Genomic DNA, 14,777 nt, shown 5'->3' on the forward strand with positions numbered 1-14,777 from the left:
TTTTAATAACAATAATAACACATCAGCTCAAAATCTTGACCCGCACCCCACACGCATTTTAAATGAGGGCAATTGTAAGTACTGAAATCAGTCTCTGCTTTACAAATCAAGAAACATGCTGTGGTCTTCTACTGCATCTACTATTTTCTATGATCCTAGGTAAACCATTGAATCCATATATACTGATGTGTATAATGGTGTCTCTTTTCAGAACATTTGCCTTTAACACTGAAATAACTCATCAGATGACAGAAAAAAGTGGACTTAATTTCCCCAGTGTCTCATACATTGAAGGTTGATGGTCTTGTTAGTATTAGACAATGAGGGTCCGATCGTCGTTTGCACTGAGTCTCCTTGACATCACTCTAGCAGTGTAAAGGGGGAGTAAGTTACATGTACACCCATTATAAAGACCCTGTGAGCAGCCAGAGTTGTGTAAAGTGGCCTTTGAATAAATGACAATCAGACTTTGAGTGTTTATCCGACTTTTTTTTTTCTAATGAATATATTTAATTTGGACATATTTTCCACTTATCTTTTATAGATTCTGCTAGAGCCAAGGCGACTTTTCTCGACAAAAAAGCCACAAACTAAAAATAGCTCATGGTCTTTAATCTGTAATTATGAGGAATGATTTATTATGCATTTATTTTAATTTGATGGGTTTTTTTAATGTACCACATCATGTGTCTCAGAGCGAATGGGGGAAAATATCATTTAAATGAAATCTTGCAATGTGCTGGGCTTTTCCTCATCACCCATTAAGAAGCACTGTCATTCCTAAAGCTCAACAAGTGCTTGAGTACCGTGCTGAATCAGGACCTTTGTCACTGGGAGTTAGTCTCCTGGCATTCTTACAGGAATGAGCCCTTTAGATCTTTTCCAAGAAGTCAAAAGGAAGAAAGACATTCCCAAAATGTCTCTCTTCAGGGAACACATTCCACTGCTCTCCGAATGCAAACTCCCCTCTCCCAGTACCCACACACACCTTGTTGTGGCACCCATCACTTGATGTGTAGCATCGCTCCTTCGTTTTCTTTGCTTGCGCTTGGCACGGAAGGAAAGTCAAATTCACCTTCAGTTCTCCTCCAAAGGTTCTGAAATGATTCTTCCTTATAGCGAATCTTCCTTCACTGTTAATGTTTGTTCCAGCGTGGATTACAATCACAGTGGGAAGTCCCAATTCTATCTGGTACCCTTACTATTATAGCCATAATAATATTTAGTATTTGTATAGTGCTTTAGCTCTTCAAAGCATTGTATAAACATTAAAAAATGCTAGATTTCAGTGAGCCCCAGAATCCCGTGGTTTATGCTTTCACTAGACAAATTTGGGATTGCACAGGGCCAGAACTTTGGCCTGGTCTCTGACAGCACCTCCTCCCATCATGCAACTATGGAAATTCCTTTTTTTCTGGCCTGCGGTGGCCTCCCTCCCTAGCAGTATGATCTTGAGAGTCCCACGCTTTCTCACCTAGTGGCAAGCACCACCATCTGTACGCAGCAAGAAGGACCTGACCCCCTTCTCCAGTCACAAATCCCTCCCATCCAAAACATGTTACCAAAGTCTGTCTCGGACGCTGTAAGTCTGACTTCCCACAGGGCCCATCAGAAACAGATCTGCCATAGTTACATCTAACACCTGGTCCCTCTACACACAGTGCTTGGTCCCACCTCTTTATTTTTCATGCAGTTAAATTTATCCTATTTCTGTTGTTGCCACCCCTAAATTCTGTAATCTATTCAGCAGTCTATTCCTCACAGCACAGATCAGGATTTTGGGAGAATGGTGTGGTGACAGCAGGTTACCATGGACCTTGCTGAAAATTCTGGGAGTTAAAGCTTAGGGATAACTGCTTGGGTCTGTGACCAACAATATAAATAGATTGTCACCTTGGGTTTGTTCTGGTACCCCCTCTTCTCTATTCTGTGCAAACACTACCAACTCCTCCTAATCCTTTTGCAATCTCCCACGCTTAGGTCGGCACCGAGTGGCGATCCCCCTTCAGTCCTTGCATTATCAACAAGTGCGTCCGAGTGAACGATGAAGTTTTTGTGGAGAAAAGGAATGTGTCATGTTCTCACATGGACACACCCTCCTGCCCATTAGGATCGGAGTTGCGCTGTGACCGGATAACAAATTGCTGTCCCTCGTGCCGGTGCGGTAAGGTTTCACAACGGCTAACTGTATCATCGGAGGCTTTGGTTTCTGCGGCACGCTCACTGACTTTGTAGTTCACATTGGGAGCTTCCAGAATGCAGGTGGTGTAAACAAATGTAATTTGAAGTTATCCTGTAATGTTTGTAATACAAACTGCAGCAAACAGCCCTGTCTGTAGTTGAAGAAGAAATTCAAATTTAATTCGCTACATGTGGCCATGTTATTACCTCCTCCTCCCAGGTCACTCTCATTGTCTGCCTGTCATCTGCTCCTTAACTTGGTGTAGGGAGACGCTCGGCGCAAGAAGCTGTGGGGAGTAGGAGTGGGGGGGAGAGAAGTGAAAGTGGAGAGGAAAAGACGGAATGGTCAACTCTGCAAATCGCGGAGCAGCTGTCAAAGTATTGCCAACTCCAAATGCTCAAAAATCATGAGGTTGGCTTTAAAATCATGAGATTATGTGAAAATAATAGATTTGGTGTTCTTTTTATTTGCCTTCTTCTTTTTGAGACTTTAGGGTGCCGTGGGGTCACATTTTGAAGCTTTCCCCACAGCCACGAGGGCCAGATACTTACTTTTTCTTTAAGAATAAAGGCTGAATTCATCACATATCGACTTCACTCCAGGAGCTGGGGCGTTCAGGAAAACAATAATTAACATGAGACTCCTGACGAAATCATGAGAGTTGTCAATACTGCTGTCAAAGCACCTTCTGTAAATGGGAAGCCTGAACAGTAGGGGACTTCATGCTATGTATTTGAAAAAATAGTCAGCTCAGGAAGATTCAGAAGGGGAATTCAAGACAGCATTGGCAAAATTAGGTCCCTTAGCAGGTATAATGTACGGGTCGGGCCACATCTTGCCATCTTCACACAAGGACAGCGCCCATTGACATCAGTGAAAATTGTACTTGTACAAGGCATGCTGAATCAAGCCTATAATATGTCAAACTTATTTCAGTGCCATAGGTAACTAATAAATATTTGCTTTCTTTTCCAGAACCTGTACATGGCTGTGTTCTGAATGGCACTGTTATCGGGGTAAGATAATATTCTTATGTCAAATAACTCTAAGATATTTAAATATTTCAATGAGAATTTGGAGAGTATAAATTAGCTACTTAGTAGATACCACTTACAGACTCATCTTCCTCAAACTCAGATTTTTTCAAGTGTGGTCTTATGGTTAGACGCTGGACTGGGGTTCAAGAGATCTGGGTTGAATTCCTGGCTGTGCCACAGATGCCCAGTATGACCTTGGGCACCTCTTTGAGAGAAATACTTGGATAATGTGATGACTGGGGCCGTGTAAGTACTTTGACCACCATAATCACAGGAAACAGATTGTGAGGGATATGGTGATAGATGATCCCTGCTCATTCCAGAGAAAGGAGAAACTTCTCTCACCCCACCCAGAGGTTAAAGCAGATTGAAACAGGAAAGAAAGCATTCACCACAGCATCTGGGTGGAGAGGGAACTCTTATTAGCTTTTAGTACTTCTCACTGTTTGACCCCTTCTCACCCTCAAGGTCCTTGACAAAATGCCTTGAGAGAAAATTCCTTCTTGACCTCACATCTAGTGGCTGGTTTAACCCCACGCAGGACTGAGAGAATGATCAGAAGTAAGCATCTGATCTCATGTATACCCAAAGGTATCTTTGGAGAGTCTTAGTAGTTGTCCATTGTTTTCATAAATCCACATTCTGGCAGTACCTGTAGTAACAGAGAATTCCAAATACGCTGATCGCCCTCGAGGGAAAGAAGCATCTCCATGTATTTAACCTAAACTTTAATGTCTAAGTTCCAGGGGTGTCCACAAGTTTCCCTCTTGCTGATTATTTAAAATATAACTTGCCCCAAAACTCTCTGGCCTTTTCAGGAACCTACTACACTGCAATAAGAACCCTTTTCAGTCTCTTGTTCTTCATGTTATGTAGGCATAAATTTGTCATCAGAATTATCCCTGTCATCATAACATTCCTTCCTTCTGTGTAAGGGATTTCCTTCCCTGCAGAATGAAATCCACAGAGTAACACTGACTTTCTGTCAGGACACTGTGAGGTGAGTTTTCAGGTGACAGGATTGTACTATGCTCCCTTTCTTTGATTCCTGTTTACCTTCTCTAGAATATATGCACCCCTTTAGGGATTTATAGTGTCCAAACCTGGCTGCAGTACTCCATACACACCCTAATCCTGGCCCTAGGTAATGCAATATAATAATTACATTCTCATGCATTCTAGGATGCCTACTGGTCTTCTGCGCAGCAACTAAACAATGCATTTCCACCTGTGTGTTGTTGCTAGCCTAAACCTGAAGTCCCTTACATGAGTGGCTCATCTTAGTTCTTTGTCCAGCACCATACAGATTTGTCTTCCAATTTTTAGATCCAAAATATATTACTGTTCTATATGATAATCAGCCATTTATTTAATCCAACCTGGTCTTAATTCTGCAATGTGTGCAGAGGGCTTAGGTGACACTTGAGTGTTGAATAGGCTTAGTGCTGGCGTTCTGCAGAGCCGGCAGTGTTACCCTGTATGAGTATTCCCACAATGCTCTCTGTACTTTCCACGTCCTGTCCCAGCATGCAGAGTATAAAAGTTGGGATAGATATTCTGGGGTCACTGTTCTGTGTTTGTTCCAAAGTCCTGGTCAGGAATCAAGATGAGGTATCCCCAGGACATTATACTTCCTGGATTTCAAAACTTCATTCTGGGAGTACAACCATTGTTTAAAAATAGAGTTGGTGTTTCATTTTGTATCAAGGGAAAACTTCCTCCATTAACTCATTCAGTGAATAGTTCCAAGTTTGGAATCTTTTACTACAGATCTGTTAGATTATTGTGGCCTTTGGTTTTTCCTTAATCCCTTTACATTTCTGTCTTGTATCTGGTTACCAGTATTATACTCCAGCAGGTCTATTGCACTCGCTCCACTGTTTTAAATAATGCTGCAGGCTTTAAATGCAGACTTCCAAGCAGGTGGCTGTATTTACCAAATGGAATTAGCTGTAACACTCATCTGTTTTCCCAGGCTTTTATTGAGTGTCATGTTTGAGGGAGACTAGAGTAGTTTTTAGCTTTACTGGGGGTTATTTTGGTTGCATTAGCTAATAGCGGGTTAGCAGATGTTGTTGTTTTATTATAAGTTTGTCTGGAGAATAGTTGATAGGTGTATTCCATAAATGGAAAAAATAAATCTGCATTATTTTACTCAGTCCCCCCCCAATAAGTTTTGTTTGTTGACAGAAATTTACTGTCAAGGTCCATTCACACGCTGATCCCACCAGAAATTTATGTAAACACCACAGATGCAGCTTATGTTGCAAACTTTGGATCATGATAGAAACTTCCTAAAAGTTTGGGGGCATGAGTTATCTGGGGGGTTGGTTCTAGTTTGTCTCTTGTAAATGTAAATTTCTCCCCCAAAATAACACTGATTTCAACATAAACTAAACTTTTTGCTACTCTTTTCTACTGAAAAATGTAATTTCTAGCAGGTTAGAATGACCTCCTGTGGGGAATCTATAGTTGAGTACATTGTTCCCTGGATACTGAGCTTTCTAGTGGTTTCCTCCATACTAAACATGATGCAAAAACCCCACTGCTACTGAAGCACTTTGTATAATACATTAGCCATTTACTTTAAGAGGCCTGAATCAAATAGACTATGGTCATAAATGGCACAAGTTAATTCATTTGAAGCAAGTCACCATCACAAAAACATCACTCCATGTTGAACAACTGGTGGGCTTTTTTTCAGGACGTACCAGGAAGTAGAACAAGAATGATGTTGCAATTCAGGATTGACTACTTCTGTAGGTCTATGGATTCTGTGTAGGTTCTTGTCCCATGCCCATCAGTGTGATATCTGAGCACTTTCCAGAGTTAAGAATAATCAAGGAGATTAGTGTTTATCACGTGATATTTCCTCTCCCTTCCTTTCTCACAAGGAAAAGTTATGAGTGGGGCTTCATGCTTGGATCCATCAAGTGCTATTAGCCTCTCAGATTTATGAGCACGAACATTCACTATACAAGGTTAAAATAAGAGAGGGAAAAAAGGTCCTGTGCTAAGGCCACAAGCTTGAGTTGGTAAAGTGTTATCTATCCATTGGTTTGTAGTGGGGGGTACTGTAATCTTTAGCCCAGTAGTTAGTTCACTGACCTGGGATGTGGGAGTCCCAGGTTTTCATCCCTTCTCTTGAGCAGGAACTTGAACTCAAGTCTCTCCTCTCCCAGGTGAGTGCCCTAACCACTGGGCTAAAAGTTGTAAGAAATGTGTATCTAAGAATCCAGCCCCAAACTCTTTCTTTGTGGCTGAAACTATTTGGTGATTTTTTGTCAACTTCACAAATAGTTTTGGGTCAACTGAAACTGCATTTTTCGGCTAATAAACTATTCATCTGAAAGATTTCACCTGGCTCGCATCTCAACTTGATGAACTCCTCTTCCTGACTAGCTTGATAGCACTTAAAAAAGAAGGGGGGAATTCTTGATGGTTGGCTGCAGATAAATCAACTAGTTAGGAATAACTACTTTGAAAAACAGCCTCATCCCATTGTATCTGTGTGATGATATAAACATGAACCTAAATTGGGCCTCTGAAGCTGGGGACAGAAAGGTTTATGTTACTATCCTCAGCCCAGCACAGTAATGCAAGATTCAGCCAGTCAGTTTCAAGCTAAGGTGAAGTTACTTATTCTCGTGAGTTTTAATAGATGATCACTCAACATTTCAAACTGATTCTAATGTTTCAGGTAGGGGAACGCCTGATGTTGGATCAATGTACGAATTGTCATTGCAGCCTACAGAGGGGGCTGTCCATGAAATACAAACTGACATGTGGAAAAATCACCTGTGAACCCTGCCCCCAGGTGAGTGGGAATGCTATAATCCAGGACCTTCCTGATTGTGAATCTATGCAGTCATAGGGTCACCTGACCCATTGCATGCAACCCGACCTCAGTCTCCTGCGTTCACTGTTCCCCTTCCCAAAAGTTTTTCTAAAGAAAGGCAAAGTGTGGTCCTATATCTTTCTGCATCTGTGTCAGAGGTCACATCCCAATGATGTTATAAAGCCCCAGTTCAGGAAAGCATTTAATTCTTGATTGAGCTCAGGTTCACAAGTCTGTTACGATGGGTACTTCGGCTTGTTTGCAGACCCAGAATTTCAGTCACTGGTAGCAAGCAGTGCTCTGTCCCCTGAAGTTCCCTACAGTTTTATCTGCCCCCACAGCAGCTGGCGGCTCAGCCAGACCTCTCCTGCGGCAGAGCTTTTCTGACAAAAATTCCAAACTTTATTTCAAATTCCTGCCTAACAATTCAGCTTACTAATGTGTCTGTCTAATTCCCAGCTGCTTCCCAGGGCTGTATTTGTCTTTTCGGGAGATTGTCCCCTTAGCTCCGCTTCCCCTCTGAGGCTTTTGTGGCAGCTGGTGCCCGTGCAGGGAGACAGCTAGACCGAGAAAGCCACAGGCGAAAAGAGAAGTCCAAGTCTCCTTTTTTCACTCCCCTTTATTGAGTGTTTCATTGGGAAGCTTGGCTGGCTCTGTGGGCAGGGTGCAGTTCTCCATCTCAATCAAAGTAAGGGGCCTTTGGACCCAGCTCCTTCCCCCTGCTGCCACCTCTGTTACAGGCCTCTCAGTGGATATCCCACATCGGGGCCTCTGGGGAAAACACAGGCCTTTCTAACCCATGAGCATCCCCTGCACTAGAGAGTGGTAGATTCACCAGCGTCTCTATATTTGTACCCAAGTACCTTCCCCGAGAGACCCAGGAGGGGCCCCTGTAGGAGAGACAAGTGAATAAGCCCAGCCTCTTTGAGCATCAGGAGAGCACTAGTCAACCTCCGAGACCAATTTCACTCCCACTTCTGAAGCAGGATCCTAGGAACAAACTCCGAAAGGGAAAATAAATAAATAAAATCAGCTACGGTTCCCCTGCTCACCTTCAGAGTGCAGCATGGTAGATCAACGCAGAAGAGACCAGTCCACAGACCCGTGCTGATTGTTGGGGCATGAGTGTGCATCCCTGCGTGTACGCACAGAAAAACGGAACTCCTCCTCCTTAGGGGAGGAAGGTCACCTGTTGGGATCAGAGCTGGGGGATTAAATAATAAAATATATCGGTTAAAAACAAACAGCAGCAAAAACAAATGCAAACCAGCCCACTCCCCCAGAACCAGAGGATATTCTGAGGACTGTAAAGCTATGCTTAGGAAGTCTGCAGCTGCCCTAGGCAAGCTGAAGATGTGTATCCTCCTCATGAACCTGGGAGAAGCGTTTCCTGCAACACCCAAAAGACTGAGAGAGTATCGGGCTGTTGTGACCAGCTGCCACCCCGGGTCACCATGTCCTAAATATTCGGCTGTCCTTCCTAGCTGCTGTTGTGGATTATTGCACTCTGATATCCAGGTTATTGTTCCCACTGCTGGTGCAGGTTGTTATGTCTCCCCTGACTTCAACCACCTCCCAGCAACAGCTGGACATGGAGTGTCAAGGTGGAGAGCAGCCCAGATGTGGAAGAACACGTGGGCAGTAATGGCCTTTTTGGTCCATCATTTCTTTTCTTTCTAGAGTCTTTAGCCTCCATTTTATAAGGCCAGAAGAATCATCAGTAGTACCCAGTCCTGATTCAACCTGGTATCACTATGGAAGATAAACATGGCTATCTTTCTTAGTGATCAGGGACTTGGCCTTTCTAACTGGGGGAGATTTTTACCTGAATGAATGGTCTACTCACTTTACAAGCCATTCACAGGCAGCGAAATCAGGGCAGGTGCCGTCTCAGCCTCCTCTAAGCATGAAAAATCTCAGCCCACCAAAAATAAACCAAAAATAGGTTTTGTCATCTGACATGCTAAGTCCTTCCTCATGCAGTCAGAAGCAATTCTGATAGGGGTATTGCAATTATGGTCATTCTCAATCTAAAATTCCCATCACCTTTTTCATGGCTTCTTTCTGAAAAGGAGAGTGGGACACAAATCTGTTCCACTCAGATATAGCCCCAGAGCTTTTGTCCTTGAGATCAGATGTTCGGGCAAATCAATTCCCAGTTTTCTTAGTGAGAAACTTTATGGAAAGCGGAAACTATTCACAGAGTCATTAGAAAAGTAGATTTACAATTCTGATTTCTGCTAGACGTTTTAGAATGGAATCCAGGTTCCATGGCAAAGTGAAGCAGTCCCTGAAGTACAACAAAGGAGAATACCACTTGGCAAGTGATAGCTAGAAAAAGTGCAGGGTGCTGAGGCAAGATCAGTAGCTGCCGTCAGTTGCCCCCAGAGTATTCTGCATGACTCCCAATCTTCCCTATCTAGAATTAGACCCCTGACTGGGGCCACCTTCTTTCAGTTTGGGAGCAAATGGCTACTACAACGTCAGTCAGAATATTGTCACTAGACATTGTTCAGAGAAAATACTTGATAGAGTTGTGCAAGAATCACAGGAACTGCCTTGTTCCAGTCCCAATCTCAGGTAGCCCATGGAAATGCTGGGACACAATGCATGGTGTCATTCTACTTTAGATCACAGTGACATAATTCATTCCACAAGGATTGGTCTTCATCCTATTCCTAGCCTCAGAGAGTCCATAATTAATAGAGAATCAGAATAAGTTCTTAAAGGAGATTTATCTTCACATTCCCATTTAACCATCACACAGACAATTTTTCCATTTTGCAGATGTATGTCACTTCCCCTTCCCCCCCACATCCAACCGTTGCCCTTTGCTTGTACATGTGCTTCCAGGGACTCTTCCAGGATCATAGTAGCATTAATATTGGCTTTTAGGAAAAAGGAAATTCACTTATCTCTTTCTGGACAATTTTTCTGATCAGGGCTTTGTACAGAGAGAGTGAAACCAACACATGGGTTCTGTGATAGGGTTTCTGGAGTTACTTGGATTTAGGATAGAGACAGACATGTCATGCAAGAGGAGTCAAATGTAGGCCTGGGTTGAGGATGAATCCTGTTGGGTGCAAGGTCTCATCTCAGAAAGAATGTTAGCAGAAGATGAAGATGACCATTAAGGAAAACAAGTGATGTTACTGAAACAACAATCCAGTTCTTCACGAAGCCTGTTGGGAACACTGATCTCATGCATGGATATGTTTCAGTGAGCCTGAGTTCACATGAGCCCTACCTGATAGTTCCTGTTATCCATTCCATGTCTCACCCTAGCCCATCTGTTGGCAGAGGTCAAGACGCCATTGTCTATACTCTCTCAACTGGTGAATACACAGAATCAGATTTTTTTGAAGGGATTCACCCACTAGTGAACCAGGCACAGTTTCTTTTTACATCAGATGCCAGATGGAAATGATGGAGGGGACTCATTCAGGTCCCAATTCAATCCAAGATATGGTTACCACAAAAGAGAGAGCAGAGCATCCAACTGCTGAAACACAGTGATTTATTGAGGACTTGGACTACTCTTCCTTCCATGGACAATAGGCTTGTTGTGGTCATGGCAGTCATCATGTCTGGTGAGGCTTTCATAACTAAATTAACAAGAACACTATCAACTTGAACCCTGAGACAAAAATCAACTTCTCCTGTCTTGGACAGAGCAAAGTTTCCTGTCTATATGCACTGTCCATCAAGAGGGAACTGAACACGAAAGCTTACATGGCAAAAGTGGGACTAAACAGAGTAGAACCTGCATCCAAAAGTATTTTCATTCACTGTAAATCAGCATAGTGTGCTCATGATTAACCGCTTTCCATCTGGAAACAGCAATAAAGTGCTCTGTGGCCTCTCCATGTATTAGGACCTGAGATGCAGTGTGACAGACCTCTTGAAAAGCTGGACTAGGTCTCTGCTATATGCCTTCCCACCTCTTCTGCTTCCCAGGACCTATCCAAAGCTCAGAAGGAGAGAACAGCAATAATACTGTTTATGCCTTTCTGTAAGAAGACGCTGTGGTTCTCGGGAATTATTAAGATCACATTGGACTTTCTGATGTGTCTTTTAATTTGGACACTGTCATCACGTTCATTCCAAAATTTAATTCAGGAAATATTCTTCTGTCAAGCAACAAAGTCCAATCTGTAGGAGCACTGAGAGACTCATGGCAGAGAACTCATGTCTTCTGGTTGTTGGCTATATGGCCATCAATACATAAATTCACCAGGATCTACATATACGTCATCCAATCTTCAGCCAATGTCATTTTTTAGGCAGAATTTTTCTCCATACTTCAGAACCCAAGGAAAGATAGAGGATATATAATTTACCTAAGTGTAGATGTCTATATTTAAAGGATGATCCTGCTTTCCAGCCTGGAGGCACACTGCTGTGAAAATCCCATTGTAACTGATCTATAGACGTTAGCACAATGAAGAATAGGAAAATATATCTCTGCTTATATAAACGTTTTATTTCGTGGAGTAATATAGTTCACAGATCCACTCCAACCTGGAGATAAATGGATCTTCCAGAACAGAGGTGGAAATTGACATTGGCTTGGGTTTGCTTCATTAGGGGGAATTTCCCATGCTCTGCAGTAGGAGAAACTGTTGTGTTTTTTCCTCAAAGTATAGTTAATATAATCTGTAATTTAGGAAAGTAGAATGGGATTTTCCTGGTTGTGGATGTTGTCTCAATAAGAGCCAATTTCAGGCTACCTATTGCAATGGCTCTTGTGAACATTATTTCTCGATGAAAGGAAATTTTCAGGTACACCCAGATAAAGTCTTAGTCCCACCGAAGTCAGTAGTCTCAAGCAAATGCTTATGTGCTTTCCTGAATTGGGGCTCTGTGTTTCATTCTAATTCCCCATTAAAAGCCATTACCAGAAGGAACAAAATCACATGTTAGAGTATGTGCTCTCAAAAGAATATCAACCTATGCTCAGCCATTGGAATTATGTAAGTAAATGCAGCACTTTGGGAAGTGAGGTAGATTCTATTCATCCATATCATTTTGTGAACCATTCTAGGTGCATTGTAAACTCAACTTTTCGCTAGCAGATAAACTGAAAGGTTACCACTTCACCTGAATAGTAATAAAGAACCTAGTGTTTTTTCTAATGATGTAATGGTTACTGTAAAAACATAAATGTTGCCTTTTAAAAAAAAAATTGTTCAAACAAACATATGGATAACATACATGTATCTGCTCATCCAGAAAGTGTTTGTTGACCTGAAAATGTTCAGCTCATCATAAGCAGCTATTGGTTAAGTTTAGCAGCTGGAGAAGTTGTAGTGGGGTACTTTTATTGTCTTCATACATTAACCCATTTCCTTTTTGGTTTTCTCTGCCTCTTTCTTGCCTGTAACCTGCCTTCTCCGCCATCCACTGCTGATCGATCTCTCATTCCTCTGCTCCTTTCCCCATCCTTCAATTCTTTCTCCATTATCCACTTCTCTTTATCCCCCCTATTTTATCTTTCAGTTTCTCCATCCTTTGATTCTCGCGCCCCACCCCTTCTCTCTGCTATTCTCACCATTTCCTGCTCCTCCAGCTACTCCTCCATCTCTTTCCTTTACATTCTCATTCCACCTTTCTCTGTTCCATACTTCAATCTTCCCCTCTGGCCTGGTCTCTTTTCCTCCCACCTTCCCTCCTTTTCTACTGTCCACCAATTGCCTATCTCTTTTTTTCCTAATTTGGGTTTCTCATGCATCTTTGAAAGTTGTGTTGACCTTAAGGAGAAGTCTTGTCTGATGCTGCATGTAAGTTTCAAATGGTACATGCAGTATTTTAGTGAGTTTTGTTCTTCTATAGTCATTTGTGCTTCATGGCCCTCATCCAGCACCACAGTTTCGCCATTGACTTCAATGAACACAGGATCAGGTCTGCACATTATACAATGTAACATACATAAATCATCCACATAGTGTACAACAAAATAGCATCATAAGAGATAATGTCAAGCTTTATAAAATCCTCTAACTAGACCATGCTCATCCAAGACTTTTAGAGATGATTTGATTAATGTCATTTTGTTCATTGCATATCTAAAATTTATGTTCAGTTTTTGAACAAGAGTGAAGGAGCCCAGAGAACCAAAAAAATGCCAAAATGAATGTATTTGTATTGTAGAATTACAGGATGGTAGAAACCAGTGGTTCCTGCTGTGGGAGATGTGTGCTGACTTCATGTGGTATCAGGTTGAGAGATGGAAGAATCATGTATCTGAAGGTCTGTTTTAAGTATACTCATTTTTGTTAACTAACTGTAAATGTAACTCACGCTTTTAATTGAGGCAACTGGTGCACCTATTCTTTTGCCCCTCTTCAGTTAGACAGTTAGACTGCTGAAAAAAACAATATTTTCAAAGAAATTAGAGATGTATGAGCCCAAAGATCCCATGCTTTGGAATAAATTCAAACAAATATGAACAAGACAGGAAAAAGATAAAGGTCAGTACAACATATGAATCAAGTTAAACTTTCCCTGGATTGATACTTGAATTCAGTTTCCCTGTTGGTTATAGCTTAATACCACTTAATCATTTATTTCATTAAGTTACCAGCAGCGATCAGAAATGGACGTTTGGCATTCCCTTAAATATCAGAGGGTCTTTGCTTTTTAAAAAGCTGCCAGCATGTCTTAGGAAGTATCATGTATGTACCTTTTTTCATTAGTTCATTTAGGTTTAATTTTTTCTGTTTTAAGAATCTCTCCATTGTAACTAAGGTTAAATATTCATATATATGTTTTCTTCAAAAGAGAGAAACACAAAGCTACAAATTTAGGGCCAAATCCCTATGCTTTTTGCTTACATTTTACTCATTCCTTACTCAGCAAAAACTCCCCTTGAAGTCAACGGGAATTTTGCCAGAGTGAGGACTCAGCGAGGACCTCAGGTTTTGGCACTTAATAAAGTTGCAGGGTATGTGCTTTCTCACATGTCCGCAAAGCGCCATGCACATTGATGACATCATATAAATAAATAATTAAAACTAAAAGGTCTTACTGACGTACGAGGTTACTTAGCAAAGATTTCCATGTTTTGTAATCCTCACTGCTGAGGCATGTTAGTTGAATGACAATGAAATAATAACAATGGTCAAACTTAATAGTTTCCTGAAAACTGGGGCCTTCCAGGTTGTTTTTATGCTAAGCTAACAGCTCTTAAATCTTTACAGCCGAATGAGACTGTTCAAGATGGTTGTGACAGTCATTCTTGTAAAGTAAATGAGAAAAGGGAATTTATCTGGGAAAAACGAGTCACCGGCTGCCCTCCATTCGATTCCAAGAGATGTTTGGCTGAAGGAGTAAGTAGTGAAATTGGTCCTGTTTGAGTGTTCCTGAATAGTTTCTGTCATATTTATGGGTCTTTATACAGATACCGTATGTGTAATAGGGATAGGGTAACCCAAGTTTCCACCTGACACCTCAGCTAAATTGAATCCGAACCTCTTTTTAGGTTCAGAAAAGTTTTTTTTATTTAATATTTTTTTAAATAATAAATGTCACATGCTCCTGCATATCCTGATTTCATATGAGACCATAAGACCATGGGAAAGGCTGAACTTGCAGTATTTCCAGCCCATCCAAAGCCAGGAAGTACTGCGGGGGGAAGGGGACTCTAATCTCATGACTTTCCCAGAACAGATTCAGAGCAAGGAGGTGTGGATAAGCAGCTGATTGTTTGGAGCCTCAGTGA

At 41.7% G+C, this 14,777-nt stretch overlaps 1 protein-coding gene across 8 annotated transcripts in view; it reads left to right on the forward strand.

The window, feature by feature from the left end:
* The window catches only part of VWF (von Willebrand factor), a 226,512-nt gene that overhangs the window by 197,093 nt on the left and 14,642 nt on the right, over positions 1-14,777 (forward strand). For 6 of the 8 annotated variants that reach the window (XM_067531091.1, XM_067531093.1, XM_067531095.1 and 3 more), the window contains 5 exons: positions 1,981-2,164; positions 3,158-3,198; positions 6,920-7,036; positions 13,208-13,306; positions 14,257-14,385. In XM_067531091.1, the coding sequence (XP_067387192.1) occupies positions 1,981-2,164; positions 3,158-3,198; positions 6,920-7,036; positions 13,208-13,306; positions 14,257-14,385 (570 nt within the window). Of the gene's footprint in view, positions 1-211; positions 425-544; positions 657-1,980; positions 2,165-3,157; positions 3,199-6,919; positions 7,037-13,207; positions 13,307-14,256; positions 14,386-14,777 lie in introns of those variants that run through there. The other 2 variants (XM_067531098.1, XM_067531099.1) reach the window with 2 other exon arrangements.

The sequence above is a fragment of the Emydura macquarii genome, unplaced genomic scaffold (assembly GCF_026122565.2).
Source record: "Emydura macquarii macquarii isolate MOO-44397 ecotype Brisbane River unplaced genomic scaffold, CSIRO-AGI_Emac_v2 contig_3122, whole genome shotgun sequence".
Taxonomy (NCBI): domain Eukaryota; kingdom Metazoa; phylum Chordata; order Testudines; family Chelidae; genus Emydura; species Emydura macquarii.